General features: G+C 39.4%; 1 protein-coding gene across 1 annotated transcript in view; it reads left to right on the forward strand.

Moving 5' to 3' along the window:
* Positions 1-14,568, forward strand: part of LOC136867132 (trypsin-5) — a 130,812-nt gene that overhangs the window by 40,091 nt on the left and 76,153 nt on the right. The window contains exon 3 of the mRNA XM_068227027.1: positions 12,167-12,258. Within this exon, the coding sequence (XP_068083128.1) occupies positions 12,167-12,258 (92 nt within the window). The remainder of the gene's footprint in view (positions 1-12,166; positions 12,259-14,568) is intronic.

Here is a 14,568-nt window from a genome sequence, read left to right on the forward strand (position 1 = left end):
TGAGAGAGAAGTTAGTCAAGCTAGTGAACCAGTTATGATTAGTGACCCTCTGAATTTACCAAGACCGGAAGAAAGATAATCTACGCCAAGGGAGGCGAACGGAGGACAGATCTAGAACATATTCGTACTTCACTAAAAGATAAACCGCGAAAATTTAGTGGATTGGATGATAGAACACAAGTGCATTTCTTCGAGAGATGGATGATTATATGCCAGGTGCTAAGATACCAGCAGATAGAAGATTACGTACGATTGGAAAATTCTTATCTGATTCAGCGCTTGAATGGATGATGGCATTCCAATATACGTTTAGTACGTATGAGGAATTCAAGGTAGCATTCCTGAAAACATTTTGTCAATGTCCATGCAGCAATCGTTAAGTATGGAACTTTATTTTTTAAAAATATTCTGCAACCATTGCAACAAAGTTTGCTAATTATTTCATTTCTCAAATTATTAAATTCAGAGACCTGGATACACCACCGTCCGAGTCCGATATGATAGCTGTGATATCTAAGCAGTTACCGTTAGAAGTACAGAGAAATCTGATAGCAAATTTTAGAACAGCGACTGAGGCAGAGATGACCTTACACAAGCTGGATTTAACTTCTCCTCAAAATCAACCAAGGATTAGTCATGCGGAGGCTTTACATACGATTGATTTAACGAAACATAGTAGTCCACCACCTAAGATTAGGAAAGGAGGCAGAGTTCAGAGTTCAGGAACGCAAACGACATCACATCATACTAGACAGATGGAAGGTGTGCAACCACGGCGAGGTGAATGGAACTTCAATAACTATCCAGATATTAGGAGAGGACAAGGATACACCACTGATAGGAATGAAAACTGAGGATAAAATTTACTCATATGAAGAAATGGACGAACATTCAGATATCGACATAGAGGTTATGCAGGACAGCGACGACCTTATAACAGATGGGAAAACCGAAGAAATACGGATGGTCGGAACGATTTCAGACAAAAACCTGACTAATCATTTAAGAAATGCTGAATCACAGAGGTACGTGACGGAATTGAAAACATAGACGTTAAGATGGAGATCAATGACAACAAGCGATACATGGAAATTCAAGCAACCAAAACCATGGTGTGGAGAAAGTTATTAACTGTAATTTCAAGGAAGCAGATCAAAATAATGGACTAGGCTCACATACATTAGATTCCGATATGAGTCATACTGGAGCTATTAGAAAAAGAGTTCAACTATAGCAGTTGGAGATAGCACAAGGAGAAGATGACCTAAGATAAGATGATGATGACATTGATGCAGAAGAAGATGACATGACAAAAGAAGATGTGGAACAAGAAGATGAAGAAGAAGCTACAGAGGAGGTAAACATGGCAACTTTGGAAGGTAAGACCCATTATCAGCAGAAATTTGTCATCAATGTGACGAAAATGAACACAAGTTCCAAGATCTATTGGAAATATTTTATGAAGCTCGGAAAGAGAAAGAGATTGCTAGCTGAACAAGAATTATTATTGTCAGAAAAGTGGACAGAATTGGAGCCACAGTAGTGAAACATAAGATAAAATTGGGCAAAAAATACGTGGTCACATTTTTTTCTACGGGGTGTGGGGAGAATGTGCCATATCAAATACGACCCAAGAGTACAATGTGTAATATTGTGTGATACTGTGGACTCATTGCAAGAAGGAAGACCTGGCGTGAGTAGAAAGTTGCGCGATACAAGCTCTCGTGTGTGAGTGGCGTTGGAAATAACTCGTTATCTTCCATGGTAACAACGAGCAGTTTGTATATTTCATATGAGTCAGTTGGGAATATTACGAGATCGCTTGAGAGCGGCTGATTCGAAAGTTACCAGTCACAATCTTGGAAGCGAAACTGCGGGATGCAGGGCTGACTAGGACGGTATTTGTTATCGATATCTCAAAGCCCGTGTACTCAGTTTGCATTCGCGTAGTGCAAAAACTGTAATCGGTACGCGTTCTGCGACCGGGAAAACCGTGTGAGTATCGTTATTTACCGTTCGGTATGAATTAATGGTGTGTGCGTGTGTGTGCGCGCGGGAGCACCATATTTCAAAGACGGTGATGGAAGAAGCAAGCACGAGCAGTGTAATTTGTAACGCCATGCAGTGTGTTGCAATGATGCTATAATTTACGCAGACGTAGCGGCCTGGCGACCGTGATGAAAGCTGAGACGACATCGGTTAAGTTTATCACACATTATAAGCGTGCTTAGATAGAAGAATTAGCCTAGTTCGATCGTGAGAGAGTTTAATTGTAAATGTCAGTCTTTTTGTGGCTGAGCTGTGTTTTATTATTATAAAGTAATGTTATGTTTCAGGGGAAATGCATGTTCGAACCCTGAAGTTTAATTATTTTTCCTTTTTATTAGGTGGCAAAGAGGGAAATTATTAGGTGTATATAGGCGTATGTGTAGCAATTGAGGCTTTCACGGCCGGCGTTACAAATCATTTCAGCGTTTTCCAGGCTTGTAGGCCGTGATCTAAGAGCGAGTGAATGTCCCGACGTTTCACCGAAGACTGCGTTCGGCATTGTCAAGGGTTCCGACTGACTTCGATAGCAGCGAAGCTCTCAGTGGAACAGCTTCCACTACAAGCCCGGAAAACGCTGACATGATAGGCGTATGTGTTTGTCATGATGTTATTGTGTATTCCAATTTATGGTAAGAGATATACTCTTTCCTTAAGGAGGCTGCACAGCCTAAATATTGTATGAGTACAAATTTCAGTAGGGAACAGATTGTTTGTTTTAATGCATGGAGCATGACTTACAGGTAATTGCACGGCAGATGTATCCAGCTTGAAAGTTCATCGTTGTGTTAGTGCCTTTCAGGTAGGCAAAGAGGAGCAGCTAATTGTGAATGTGATGTGTATGATACGAGAGAAAGGCAAGATTAGCCTGATAAATTGAGATTTAGATAGATGTGTGTGAAGACAGGACAGAGGTGCCTGCAAAGTTTTATAATGGGGAAATGTAATGGTTTTAGCTACGTAATTAGAGAAAGGCTTTATTTGCCTAGATTGTTCATTGATACTACGAGAGTCGAACTCTTGTACCAGGAGGTGTTAGGCCTGATGTGCCACGTGTTTTATAATGTAGCTGTGTTGAATCGAAAACTCTAACTGAATGGGTGCTCGCAAAAACGGACTAACCAACAAATTTGGAAAAAATGATTTATGTGCTGCCATCAATTGCGGAAGGTTCAAAGTATCTTCTGTGAGTTGGGCTAACATGAGGCAATCCTGTGTGATGAGATACAACGCTTTGAATTTTATGCCATTTTATTTAGGCCAATTTTGTTATTGCAAAATCGGGCTAACAGACGTTTACGGAGGACGCCGTAAAGATGGCGTTGTTGTATATGTAGGTTAGCAAAACCTCATCCCCATGTATACTAGAGGCTGTGGGTGTTTCTTGTTTTTGTGCCAGATGAATGGAAGGATTTAGTAAAATGAGCTAGAGTAAGAAAATCATTTCAAGTAGTAAAAATGACAAGTGATAAGTTTGTGAGCACTCAACATTTGATAGAAAAAATAACCAAGAGAATGGTATCTGTAAATAAGCAAAGAGTACTAATTAGTAAAGTTTCAGGCATAGTATTTATGAAAGATGTACCATTTAAGTATTTTAAAAGTATTTATATAGTATTGTTGAGGAATATGATTGTGTTGACCTTCACGAAAGGAACAGTAATGGAGGTCGGCCATCACTTGCTAGTGTTTAGCTGTCACCAAAATACAGTGTTACAAGGCCAATAAAGCCAGCAAAGCTTAAGGACTAGCTTGAGCTATTGAATATATTCCTGCAATATATCACCAGTATTACAGAGAACTGACAACTGGCATTGGCCAAGAGGTGATTGAGGGATCATTTTCCAATGCATTAGAATATGACCCATATGACTGATGATTGCCCCATGAGGGAATGTTATGTCATATTTCAAAATAAGTCTGAAGCATTTTTATGTCTAAAAACCCACGGCACTTATGCACTTGGAAGGGCTCTGGCCTGCCCAGCGACCGCTAATCAGCCCGAAGGCCTGCAGATTTCGAGGGTTGGTGTGGTCAGCACGACGCATCCTCTCGGCCGTTATTCTGGGTTTTCTAGACCGGGGCCGCCATCTCACCGTCAGATAGCTCCTCAATTGTAATCACGTAGGCTGAGTGGACCTCGAATCAGCCCTCAGGTCGAGAGAAAAATCCCTGACCTGGCCGGAAATCGAACCCAGGGCCTCCGGGCGAGAGGCAGGCACGCTACCCCTACAACACGGGGGGCGGCATCTTTATGTCTAGTTTACTGTATAAAACACCTTTTTTGTATTGTATGATCATAAAATAAAGTTTGGTTACGAATCTAATGTAAACTATTAACTATAGCTAGGTCAACGCAGAAGTCAATTTTCCTCCATTTTTTATATTCCTATTTTTTCGAGCACTTTTCATTTTTAATACAGTTCCAATATATGGTATTGATAATTTAAAGGTACTACATCAAGATAAAATAATGAAACAAATATTATTTTTATGGTATAATTTTTGTTTTTTGACATTTGCAAAAATTGATTTATCTCTGTTCTGACAAAATGTTGGTTAGCCCGTTTTTACGAGCACCCATTCCATTAAGGCCGTAGTATTGCGTATCGAAGAGCATTGAGACGAGTTCGAGGTCCTTTGATTGTATAATGAACAGAGCAGTGATTTGCGGCCTTAATATGTCCCCCGGTATGTTAAGATCTCTCAGGCAAGAATAAAGAATCCAATTAGCTGATGTTATCTCTTGCTAGGCGGGCCGTGTTACAGCTGGAGAATTTATCAGAAGATTTATGCTACGACGTGCAAGGTGATATGTTTACCCTCAACATGTTTAACTGAGTCAGGATTTTCATGTGGTTTCTAATAAGAAATAGTTTAGTATCTCATATAAACTGTATTTCCGAAATGCTTGTACACAGTGATATTCTTTTTTATTTTTTATTTGCATGATGTATACAGGATTAATTTCAGTGTTTCATTTAGATTGAATTTTGTCATGTATGTTTTTGATGTTTATGTGTCATTGTCATCGTTATTAAAGACTTGTATTTTAAATATGAGCCCGCAGCTCATTTTGATGGAAAGTCGGCTATTTAATCTGTCCACTTGTAAAAAAAACGGTCTGTTTTTAAATTCAGTGTAGATTTAATTACGAACCCCTGGAACAATATAATTTGTTTATAATTGTTATAAATATAAATTTCAATATGGATCGGATCTAGTATAATTCTATATTGTGGCGGTATGTCTTATAAAACGTTTATTGAAATAATATCCATCAGGATTTATTAAGAGAAATTTAACTGCGTCGACTCGAAGCGAAGTGTGTATTTTTCCCGAGATTTATTTTGTAAATATTTTTCTATTAATACGGGATATTGCCCGTCTTTTCATGTATTGTATTAGTTATTTGTTAACAATGTGCACGGCACATGTTTGTGATTTTGACATTTGTTTGAGCCATTTTCAAGCGTTTCAATAATGAGTTTCTTTATTATACGAATAATCTATAATGTTCTTAGATAATAAATCTTACCCTCTATTTTGCATTTTATTCACGAAATTATGTTTCTGTTTCCCGTTCACATACCTATGGTTTATTTATCCTGAGATTCTGATTTAATTTTAGCCCTGATCTTATTTTACGAACCGAACACGCAGATCTCCGCCGGCGCCGGTAGACTTTTATTGGACGGGAACGGTACATAATTTTCTTGGCTTCCGTAACGTGGGGCTAGATTTGATGTTTATCGGGCAAGCTCCATAGCCACGATGGCGTATTGTTTTCCTCATTATCATTGCTATGTCCGAATATTGTTAAACAGGGACGGAGTAGAGTACCCTTATTTAAATTTATGTTGTTAACCCTGAATGTGCACTGGAGCGAAACACTGGTAATTTTTGAGGATTGAGTTTCCTGAATTTTATCTATGAAACATGAAGTTTACGTATCTCACGGAGATTCTTTAGCCCGTGGGCTTCGATTGGGTACCGTCTCTTGACATGTAAACATGGTGACTGATTCAAATTGTAGGGGACTAATTCTGAATTAGTTGGACACTTGTTGGATACTGGTCCCAAAATAAATCTTCCAAAAAACACTGGCTCTATTTGAGGCAACGATACCGCACGCAATGGACATAGATATGAAACCTCGCTATCCAACTACAGCCAACGGGCTTTGAAATGCTAAACAACACAAATAGTCGACGACATATTGGACACATCAATAGCAATAAACACAAATGAACCCTTCCTGAATATCAAGCAACATAAATTTCATTGAAGGACCATCGCGCTCACGAGCTCCAGAAGGTCTCGTATCCGCAGTCCGTGTAGAGTACACACAAACCTTCTCTTATGTACACGTCATCAAGCCGTGGAGTCAGCTGGGTGCAGTGGTATGAAAAACAAGTTTTTATCTGGAGTAGTCAAAAGGCTCTCTAGCGTACGCTGTTCTGGTAAATAACGGAATCCTGCAAATACTAGGTTCATTCACTGAGCTCACTAGGGCACTCTCATATATTTCAATTAAGGTGTGTTTCCCAAGGTGCGACTGTAGCCACCACGGCGGCCAGAGCAGCACGACTGTGGTCACCATATACGTTGGCGACAGCAGCCGCAGGGACGGGCATGTGGGGTGTTTTCTTAGACACGATTCCAGCCGCCAGTCGCGCAGTCCAGTCCGTCATAAATGGACGAGAGCACGGGCGATTTGGTTAGGGGCAGGGCTTTCGTTGACATTTTAATGAAAGAATAATAATAAGACGACCATTTACTGTCATTTTTGAACCAATATCATCTCAAACATTGTCTCGTACAAACATACCCTTGTACTGCAGGTGCTTTAAATTGTACACACATTTATGTTCGGAAAATAAGTGGCAAAGAGCTATATCATGCGAGTGACTGAACTCTCCCTCGACTTTTCGTTGCTTCCACATCGTACCCAAAGTCAATAATTAACTGCTACAGAATAGATACATTACTTGTATCAACTATCGCAGCGACTGCGGCCGCCAGCACTACTCACTGCACCAGTGTGGCGGCTCAAGCCGCAGTCGTCGCGAGTCGCAGACCAAACTCAAACTGCGCATGCGCGGAGGTCGAGACTGCTGTCGATGTGCGGCTACAATCCCACCTTGGCAAACGCACCCTTACCTGGCTTGGCTCTTCTGCTAGACCCAACCTTCCCGGTGGTCAGGCCTTGTACATTTATTCTTTTAACATACAGATGCGTCCACTCGCGCAAACTGTAGTTCTCATATTCACATACTGCCCTAAATCGAGCTTAACGTCGCAATCTTTATCCAACACACATCTTGGCCTATTCTTATTATTCATGGGCATTTTCAGCCGATGCAAAATTTCCTGGCTCCTTCCGGCCATATACTCAACAGTCCCTGGTTCACGTCCTTTGCACGGGTGAGTTACTCCGACTTCTCTTTGTTAATAATCCTCACTATTCAACGCCAAATATTATTCTGCACACGCACACAGCCAAAAATTCATGCGCTAACTATGGCATGCACATCCTGACTATAAATCTGATCTACCATTTTCTCTGAGTTTCCCTTCTATACTCATGAGGTGCCAAGCCCTACAATTTACAATGATGATCTTAACACTGCACAAAATTAATTGTCTGAAAGACACAATTGAACTACTCTGAAGCACACCTGATAAAAAAAGTCCTAACATAGCTCTCGTGTCCAAACCACTTACACTAATAAAATATGGGTGAAGGGATTACCTCCAGCCCCAGTTGTATTTACTTCAAATGAAATATCAGAACAGAAAGCCTATCTGGATTATATTTAAGACCACTATTACCGGGCTGAGTGCCTCAAACGGTTGAGGCGCTGGCCTTTTGACCCGCACTTGACAGGTGCGATGTGGCTGAGTCCAGTGGTATTTGAAGGTGTTCAAATACGTCAGCCTCGTGCCGGTAGATTTACTGGAACGTAAAAGAACTCCTACGGGACTAAATTCTGGCATCTCGGCGTCTCCGAGAAACGTAAAAGTAGTTAGTGGAACGTAAATCAAATAACATTCATTATTATTATTATTATTATTATTATTATTATTATTATTATTATTATTATTATTATTATTATTATTATGATTAAGACTATTATTTACCTACACACTATGGCTCTATATCGAATCTAATCCCTACACTTGCATGCAAACATATTGCACCAGGAAATGATTATGGTGCCAAAGCATGGGAAGGATCTCAGGTAGTGTTCGGTTTCTCATTGGAGCAGGTACAGAGATGGATAGTATCGTAGGGCGATGGTAAAATCTTTTTGACAATATTTATTAAAAATATTCATGAAAATCACTCTGCAGTTGAATCGTCAAATTCAAAATTTTCTGTCGATATTTCCAAAAATGCAAAGTAAAATATCGATGCTGTTGTATTCAGAGACATCCACTTGATTAAAATGTCCAAAATAAATATCACTCTTTTAGAGATTGCAAACACCCTACAGTTCATCTAAGAGCTTTGAAATGGTTTTAAATACCAACATAACCCTTTGCACACTGAATTTCATTAAGTCCATCACTTGTGATGCAAACCTACAGTTTTTCTAATATGTTTGAACATAATATTAGCACACACTTCCATGAATAAGTTGACAATTCAAATAAAAATATTTGATCACTTGCTGTATACTCCTACAGTTCATCTATGAGAAAATAAAATCGTGCACTTGCAAACCCAAGAGTTCATCTACGTGAAATTACTTCAAATTATATAAGATTTTAAAAATGAATTTACAGTTCAAAAGCAAGACATGAAACTTTCCTGAATTATTATGAATAGTAAGCTGAAATTCGCACGAAGCACTTTATTGTTCCTGGAGCACTATAATTAACTGAGTGCTTTGTTAAAACTCAATTAGTGGGATTATTCACTCAAAATATGGAAAGATCACGTGTAATCTGCTTATAAGTGTTGGTGTTGTGCTGTCCTGCGTCTTGGTGCCTGGAATATTCTGCAGCGTGCAGCCAAGGATCGAACTCAGCACTAGCAGCGTGACAAGTCCATTCAGTGAAGATACCACGTTAATATCCCTCGCCGACGTCCCTCGATGGGTACCATGATCGAAGAAACCACGTTAATCCCACGTTGGAAACGACGTTCGATGCAACAGAATCTCATAACATTTTGCCAAGATTTCCGTTATTCTTTTAGAGATAATGTCGGAACACGGAAAGTTCAATTGGCACTATAGAGCTTTCAATTATCACTAAGACTGATATTATACATCGACACAAGTCTCGATGCACAGTTCGTATTCTCACATTGGTTTTACGGTGTTGAACAGGTGACTTAGAATATCACAGTCTATACTACAGTGTGATTTGTAAGTCAGGTTAATGAAGTAAGGACTTACAATCGTTTTCAACACGGAAAACACAGTTTTTACACACACACAATTTTCGGAATTCGGATTTAACACTGTCACAATTCATAAGTCACTGATTATATCTGAGGTTAGACCGTAGAATAATCATCACAGTCCATAAAACACTGGAAGAATGTCATTAACAACAGTCTCTACAACAGTCTCTGGAATAATACTGTTCGTAGATTAAGACAATTTTATGACTGAATTTGCACAACACAAGTCCGTACGACTTAATATCGTCATAAAAAGTTCTTAATATTCTGTTAGTTTCTCGAAGTAGTGATCGAAAGTTCGAGTAAATGCACGAAAAAGTAGTCACTTTTAGCCTAGCTATTTGTTGGATGTATAGTGGAAAAGTATCTCACACAATTCACAATTGTACTAGTGTAGGAGAAATGTGTCTCAGAATCATTAAAATGGTCGCAAATTAGAAGTTTAGCTCATCACACGCAATATTTTAGAATACTGTCACAGTCAATGATGAAGTTCAGAACCACGTGAAAATGTCAAAGTCCACAATATCGTTTACTGATAAATGAAATACTTGACACCTCAATTCACAATTTCTATTATTCTTCACTCGGTTAATACACTCCTAAATATTATATAACGACGATTTAGTCGGAGAAAATTTTAGAACATTTCCTTCGTCGCGACACGGCAGAAACTTTACTTGCGACGTCTTCGCACAATTTCAAAGTGTTCGAGTGTGACTTCTACGTCCTCGCGGATCGCGATGGAGCATACTATCCTTCTGTCATAATCGCAGAACACACACTGGCTATACGCTCAGTTCAATGACCTATTTATACCTGGCTGCGAGCAGCGCTCGGAATCAGGTGATGAAGGGGTGATAATACTTTCCAAATTTTAACTTGTTATATCTTGGGAACCACTTCACGGATTAATCTCAAATTTGCAGCGAATTACTTTCAGAATATTGGCTACAATTTAGTATTGGTATCATGTTAATTGATCCAGGCATTAAAAATTCAAAAAAATGGATTCGAGAGAATTCTGAGGGGAGGGGAGGGAAGCTACAGGCAGTGCTGACGTCACTTGACCTTGATTCACTCATGTGGTCTCCCGCACGCAGTGCAGTGAGAACGAGAACATTCTCTCGCACAGCTGTTCGTGCATCGGGACTGCGTAGTCATCTTTCTCGTACCGCTGATAGCTGCCTGGAACCTCGTAACCCAGGTTAATATCGGAACTCTTCGCTGCTTAGCTTTTGCCCGAAGAACACATTCGCAATATAGGTTAGGATACATTTTACGTTATCCACTATTGCGGCATTAGTTTAGCCAAAAAATAGCAACCTAATTGGGATATCTCCCGTTTTCGTTCCCATCCTCCTCAGCAGTATCTCCGATTACCGCACTCGAATTTGTATTACGGTGCGACTCTACATAATTTACAGTATTTAGTATAGTTAACACTGCTCGGATGAGCTAAAGTTTTGCTAACTCTCTTGTATCACTGAATACGATAAAACATTTTTTATCCCGTTCTCGCAGAAGATCCACACACAACACGACTGTCTATGACACATTGGGGGCCGGTTAAAGTCTCACTTTCCCTCTTATAATCTCGGGCAGGGGACGCACCCAACAGTGCTTCGCCGGCTAACAAGAAGGTGCCTTTGTGTGAAGCAACGGATATTTCAAATACATCATAATTACACAAAACAGGCACAGTTGCTGGGTTATAAAGTCTCAATCCGCTCCATAAATGTCAATGGGAACTGTCCTCATCATGGACATGTTGGATATGACTGTGACGTATATACGAGATCGAATTCAAACAATTCCAGACCTGAATATTTTGTGTCTAGGGACACCCTGAAGTTGTTCGGACATTCCAGAGTTCAAATCCCTCGCTCTCTGTACTGGACGGTTTCCTTTCTTTGTCAGCGACTAGCGTACCCAAGCGGGTGACGGGGTTTACGCAAGTAAAATTAAAGCATCCTGCCTTCGTTCATCTGAGGGAACTCACTGCACTCTGCTTGCTATGGGTTCGACACACTTATTCTCATGCTCACCCAGTGTTCCTAAATTTCGTTCCTCGGCGCTAAATTCAAAAAATAATCCACAGGATTAAATCAATTCAGTTAGACCGTGTTATGTTACGGTTCAATATACGGAAGCTGCAACGTGCTAGAATCGAGTCCGTCATCTACAAACAGTGCATTTACTAAGTCGTAGACGCTCTCTTGTAGAACCAACAGAAAGTAGCTGTACCTACTTCAGGAAGGTAGTACCTGAGACCATTGAGTATTAAATATGCGTCGTTTTCTGCAGCGTTTCTAAAATATCGAACTTCCCAAATATTTTATAAATAGGATTTTCCAGCAATCATGGTATTTCCAACTTTCGATTGAGACCTTTTACATCATAGGTATTACAGTTGCCTCCATATTTTCGTACCAAGTTCAAATTAACTGTAGATAAAGAATGTAAATATTAATATTCCTAAGTTTATAATCAATATCGAATATACGAGTTTGGGAGACATCTTGAAATCTCCCTGCTATGCATCTGCACATTCATTAATTCTCGGTCACTGTTTTCCTAGATGTCATAGACTACTTATAGGAATAACAAATGGAAACTCTTGGAAGAAGATGTACTTAACACTTCTGTAATGTTATGTTTACTTCCATGTTTATTTTATAATAACCTTTTCATTTTTTTCAGATATTCTATGTCGGCCCATCGTTTTTTTGCTTTGTAACGAAGCTCAGTGAACAGTGGGTAATTACAACTTCGTACTGCATAAATGCGAACAAGTAAGTTGAATTTTTATGTCATAAGCTATAATCAAAACAACAATACCATTTATTTAATATTTCTATTAGAAACCAGTGTGGTTGCAGACAATAGAGTTGCTGTTAGGTCATATTTTCAGAATTTTTCAATTAATTGAAAAATGCTAAAAGAGAAACAGACACTTATGCGTATGTTTTAGAGATTCAGATAAGGAACATGGCAAAGTATGAAAGGAAAATACGTTGGCCATGTTGAGGGTTTATGGGAACAGCGGTAGGTTATTATACGCTGTCAAAGGCATTTCTGCTGACGATTGAATCATGGTATGAACTGAGGATAGAAGTAGTTATTGGTTCATAGTATTCCGCTCCATGGCTAACTGGTTTGCATGCTGTCCATTGCTCGAAGGAGTCCTCGTTTATATTCCCGGGCTGGTCAGCATTTAAAATTTCATTGGATAATTCCTCCGTGAGGGGGTCTGTGTATTCGTGATGTCTTCAACAACAGATATCATCCTAGGCCATAAATAAGCAAAATCGTGCCCGTTATTTGGTTTCCTGCTCGTTGACTTGCCGTGTTTGTCTTCGAGAGGCAATCCTGTTCTAACCGGGTTTGTTCCACCTCCTCCCCGTGTTCTTCGCCATCACTGATGTGTGTTCTCGTCGACATGTTCCTTGTACAATGTTATTTTTATTCATATTATATCTTTGTTTAGGCGGAGGCGGCACAGGTTTGTCTCCGGATACTCCAGTTTTACCTGTCATCCTTTATTCCAGCAACACTCTTCCGTTACCATTTCATCTATCAGTCATTAGTCATTGTCTCAGAGGAGTGTGACAGGCCTCGGCAGCCGGCACAATTTCTATCCTCGCCTCAACATGGGGGCTTCATTCATTCCATCCCTGACCCTATAAATGACTGGAAAACAGGTTGTAGGTTTAAAATATATATATTGAACCCTTTTGGTCCATATTGAGGGATACCTACCTTTCTTACCTATCAGCAACATGAGATCTGTCTCTTGGGTCGTATCGGGTTCTTCGTCACTTGCTGAGGTAAAGATAGTGTTCAGTAATTCTAATCTATCTACTAAATGAAAGGTCTGTTTAAAGATTCCTATTTATTCCTGAAATTCTGAAGCATTGTGATTTGTCAACGGTTTCATTGAAATTAATCGTGTCCACTGGACACCACAATAATTTTTATTACATATAAGGTCAGAACACTGGTGTGAGCCTTTGTCGTAACTGCCTGATGGGTATTCTTACTAGAAACCATTGTCTCTCTTTTTTTATTAAAGAAAGGAAAGTCTGGAAATCCTTAAATTCGGCTTCCATGTGAGACTACATGTATCATCATAGTGATTCGTTATGGTCCAGCCCTCGTAACACGAACTCTGGACTCTGGGTATAATTAAGGCAGTCCAATCGGTGTGTGCCACATAGTGGTTCTACGCCGTGGACCCTTAATTGAACCGATGAGACCTTCGTCTATGTCATGGATCGACATCTAAACTTATAAGTTACTTTAAAGTCATTGTGAATGATGACCGCAAGGAAAATGATGCTACAGTGGCATATGGCCCTAATCTAAGTCACTGAGTTTGATGACCCCTGACCATCCAAGTTTCTAAGCTGAAGGCTAAACACAATTAAGTTACATCGGTTGATGACCAAAGTTTCCACTTTACTAGCCCCAGCACATTCACTGCTCAATCAATCAAAGTTAAATAATACAACAATAGCAATGCTCACAATACTTTGTGGCAGTAAAATCCATTACCTTCGGATATGTCCCCTTAATCGTTACGTTAACATTTACACATTCCCCAGAAAACATTCTAAGATTTCCAGAATGCATCTCCAAGTTATTCTCTTGATTTCAAGTTATTTCAAAATGTGGTTTACTGAATTTAATAATTAAAGAAGTTTAAATGATTTAATGAAATCTTAAAGGATAAAAAATTCTATCTCCGCGGACTCTGGTTTCTTCACAAATTCCTACGCAATTGTGTTCTCACAATTTTAAAATCCCGTGAGGTTTATCTGTTTATTCCTATTGGCTGGAAAAGAATATTACATCATTCATGTCCAGTTTATATATCTTGTTTCATGACCTCACACTTTAAATCTAATCTAACCCTAGCCATTATTAACTCTTGGATACCCTAATAATCTACGTACAAACCAAAAGCAACTCGCCATATAATTACGATGTCATATCTCGTCATAACATTTTATAAAGTTTGCGCACCCCTCACAGACAAACAATCATCACTACCATCGCTCTATATTTTGGACAACCCTGAATTTGGCTAAAACTTGTTCACT

The sequence above is a fragment of the Anabrus simplex genome, chromosome 3, assembly GCF_040414725.1.
Source record: "Anabrus simplex isolate iqAnaSimp1 chromosome 3, ASM4041472v1, whole genome shotgun sequence".
NCBI lineage: Eukaryota > Metazoa > Arthropoda > Insecta > Orthoptera > Tettigoniidae > Anabrus > Anabrus simplex.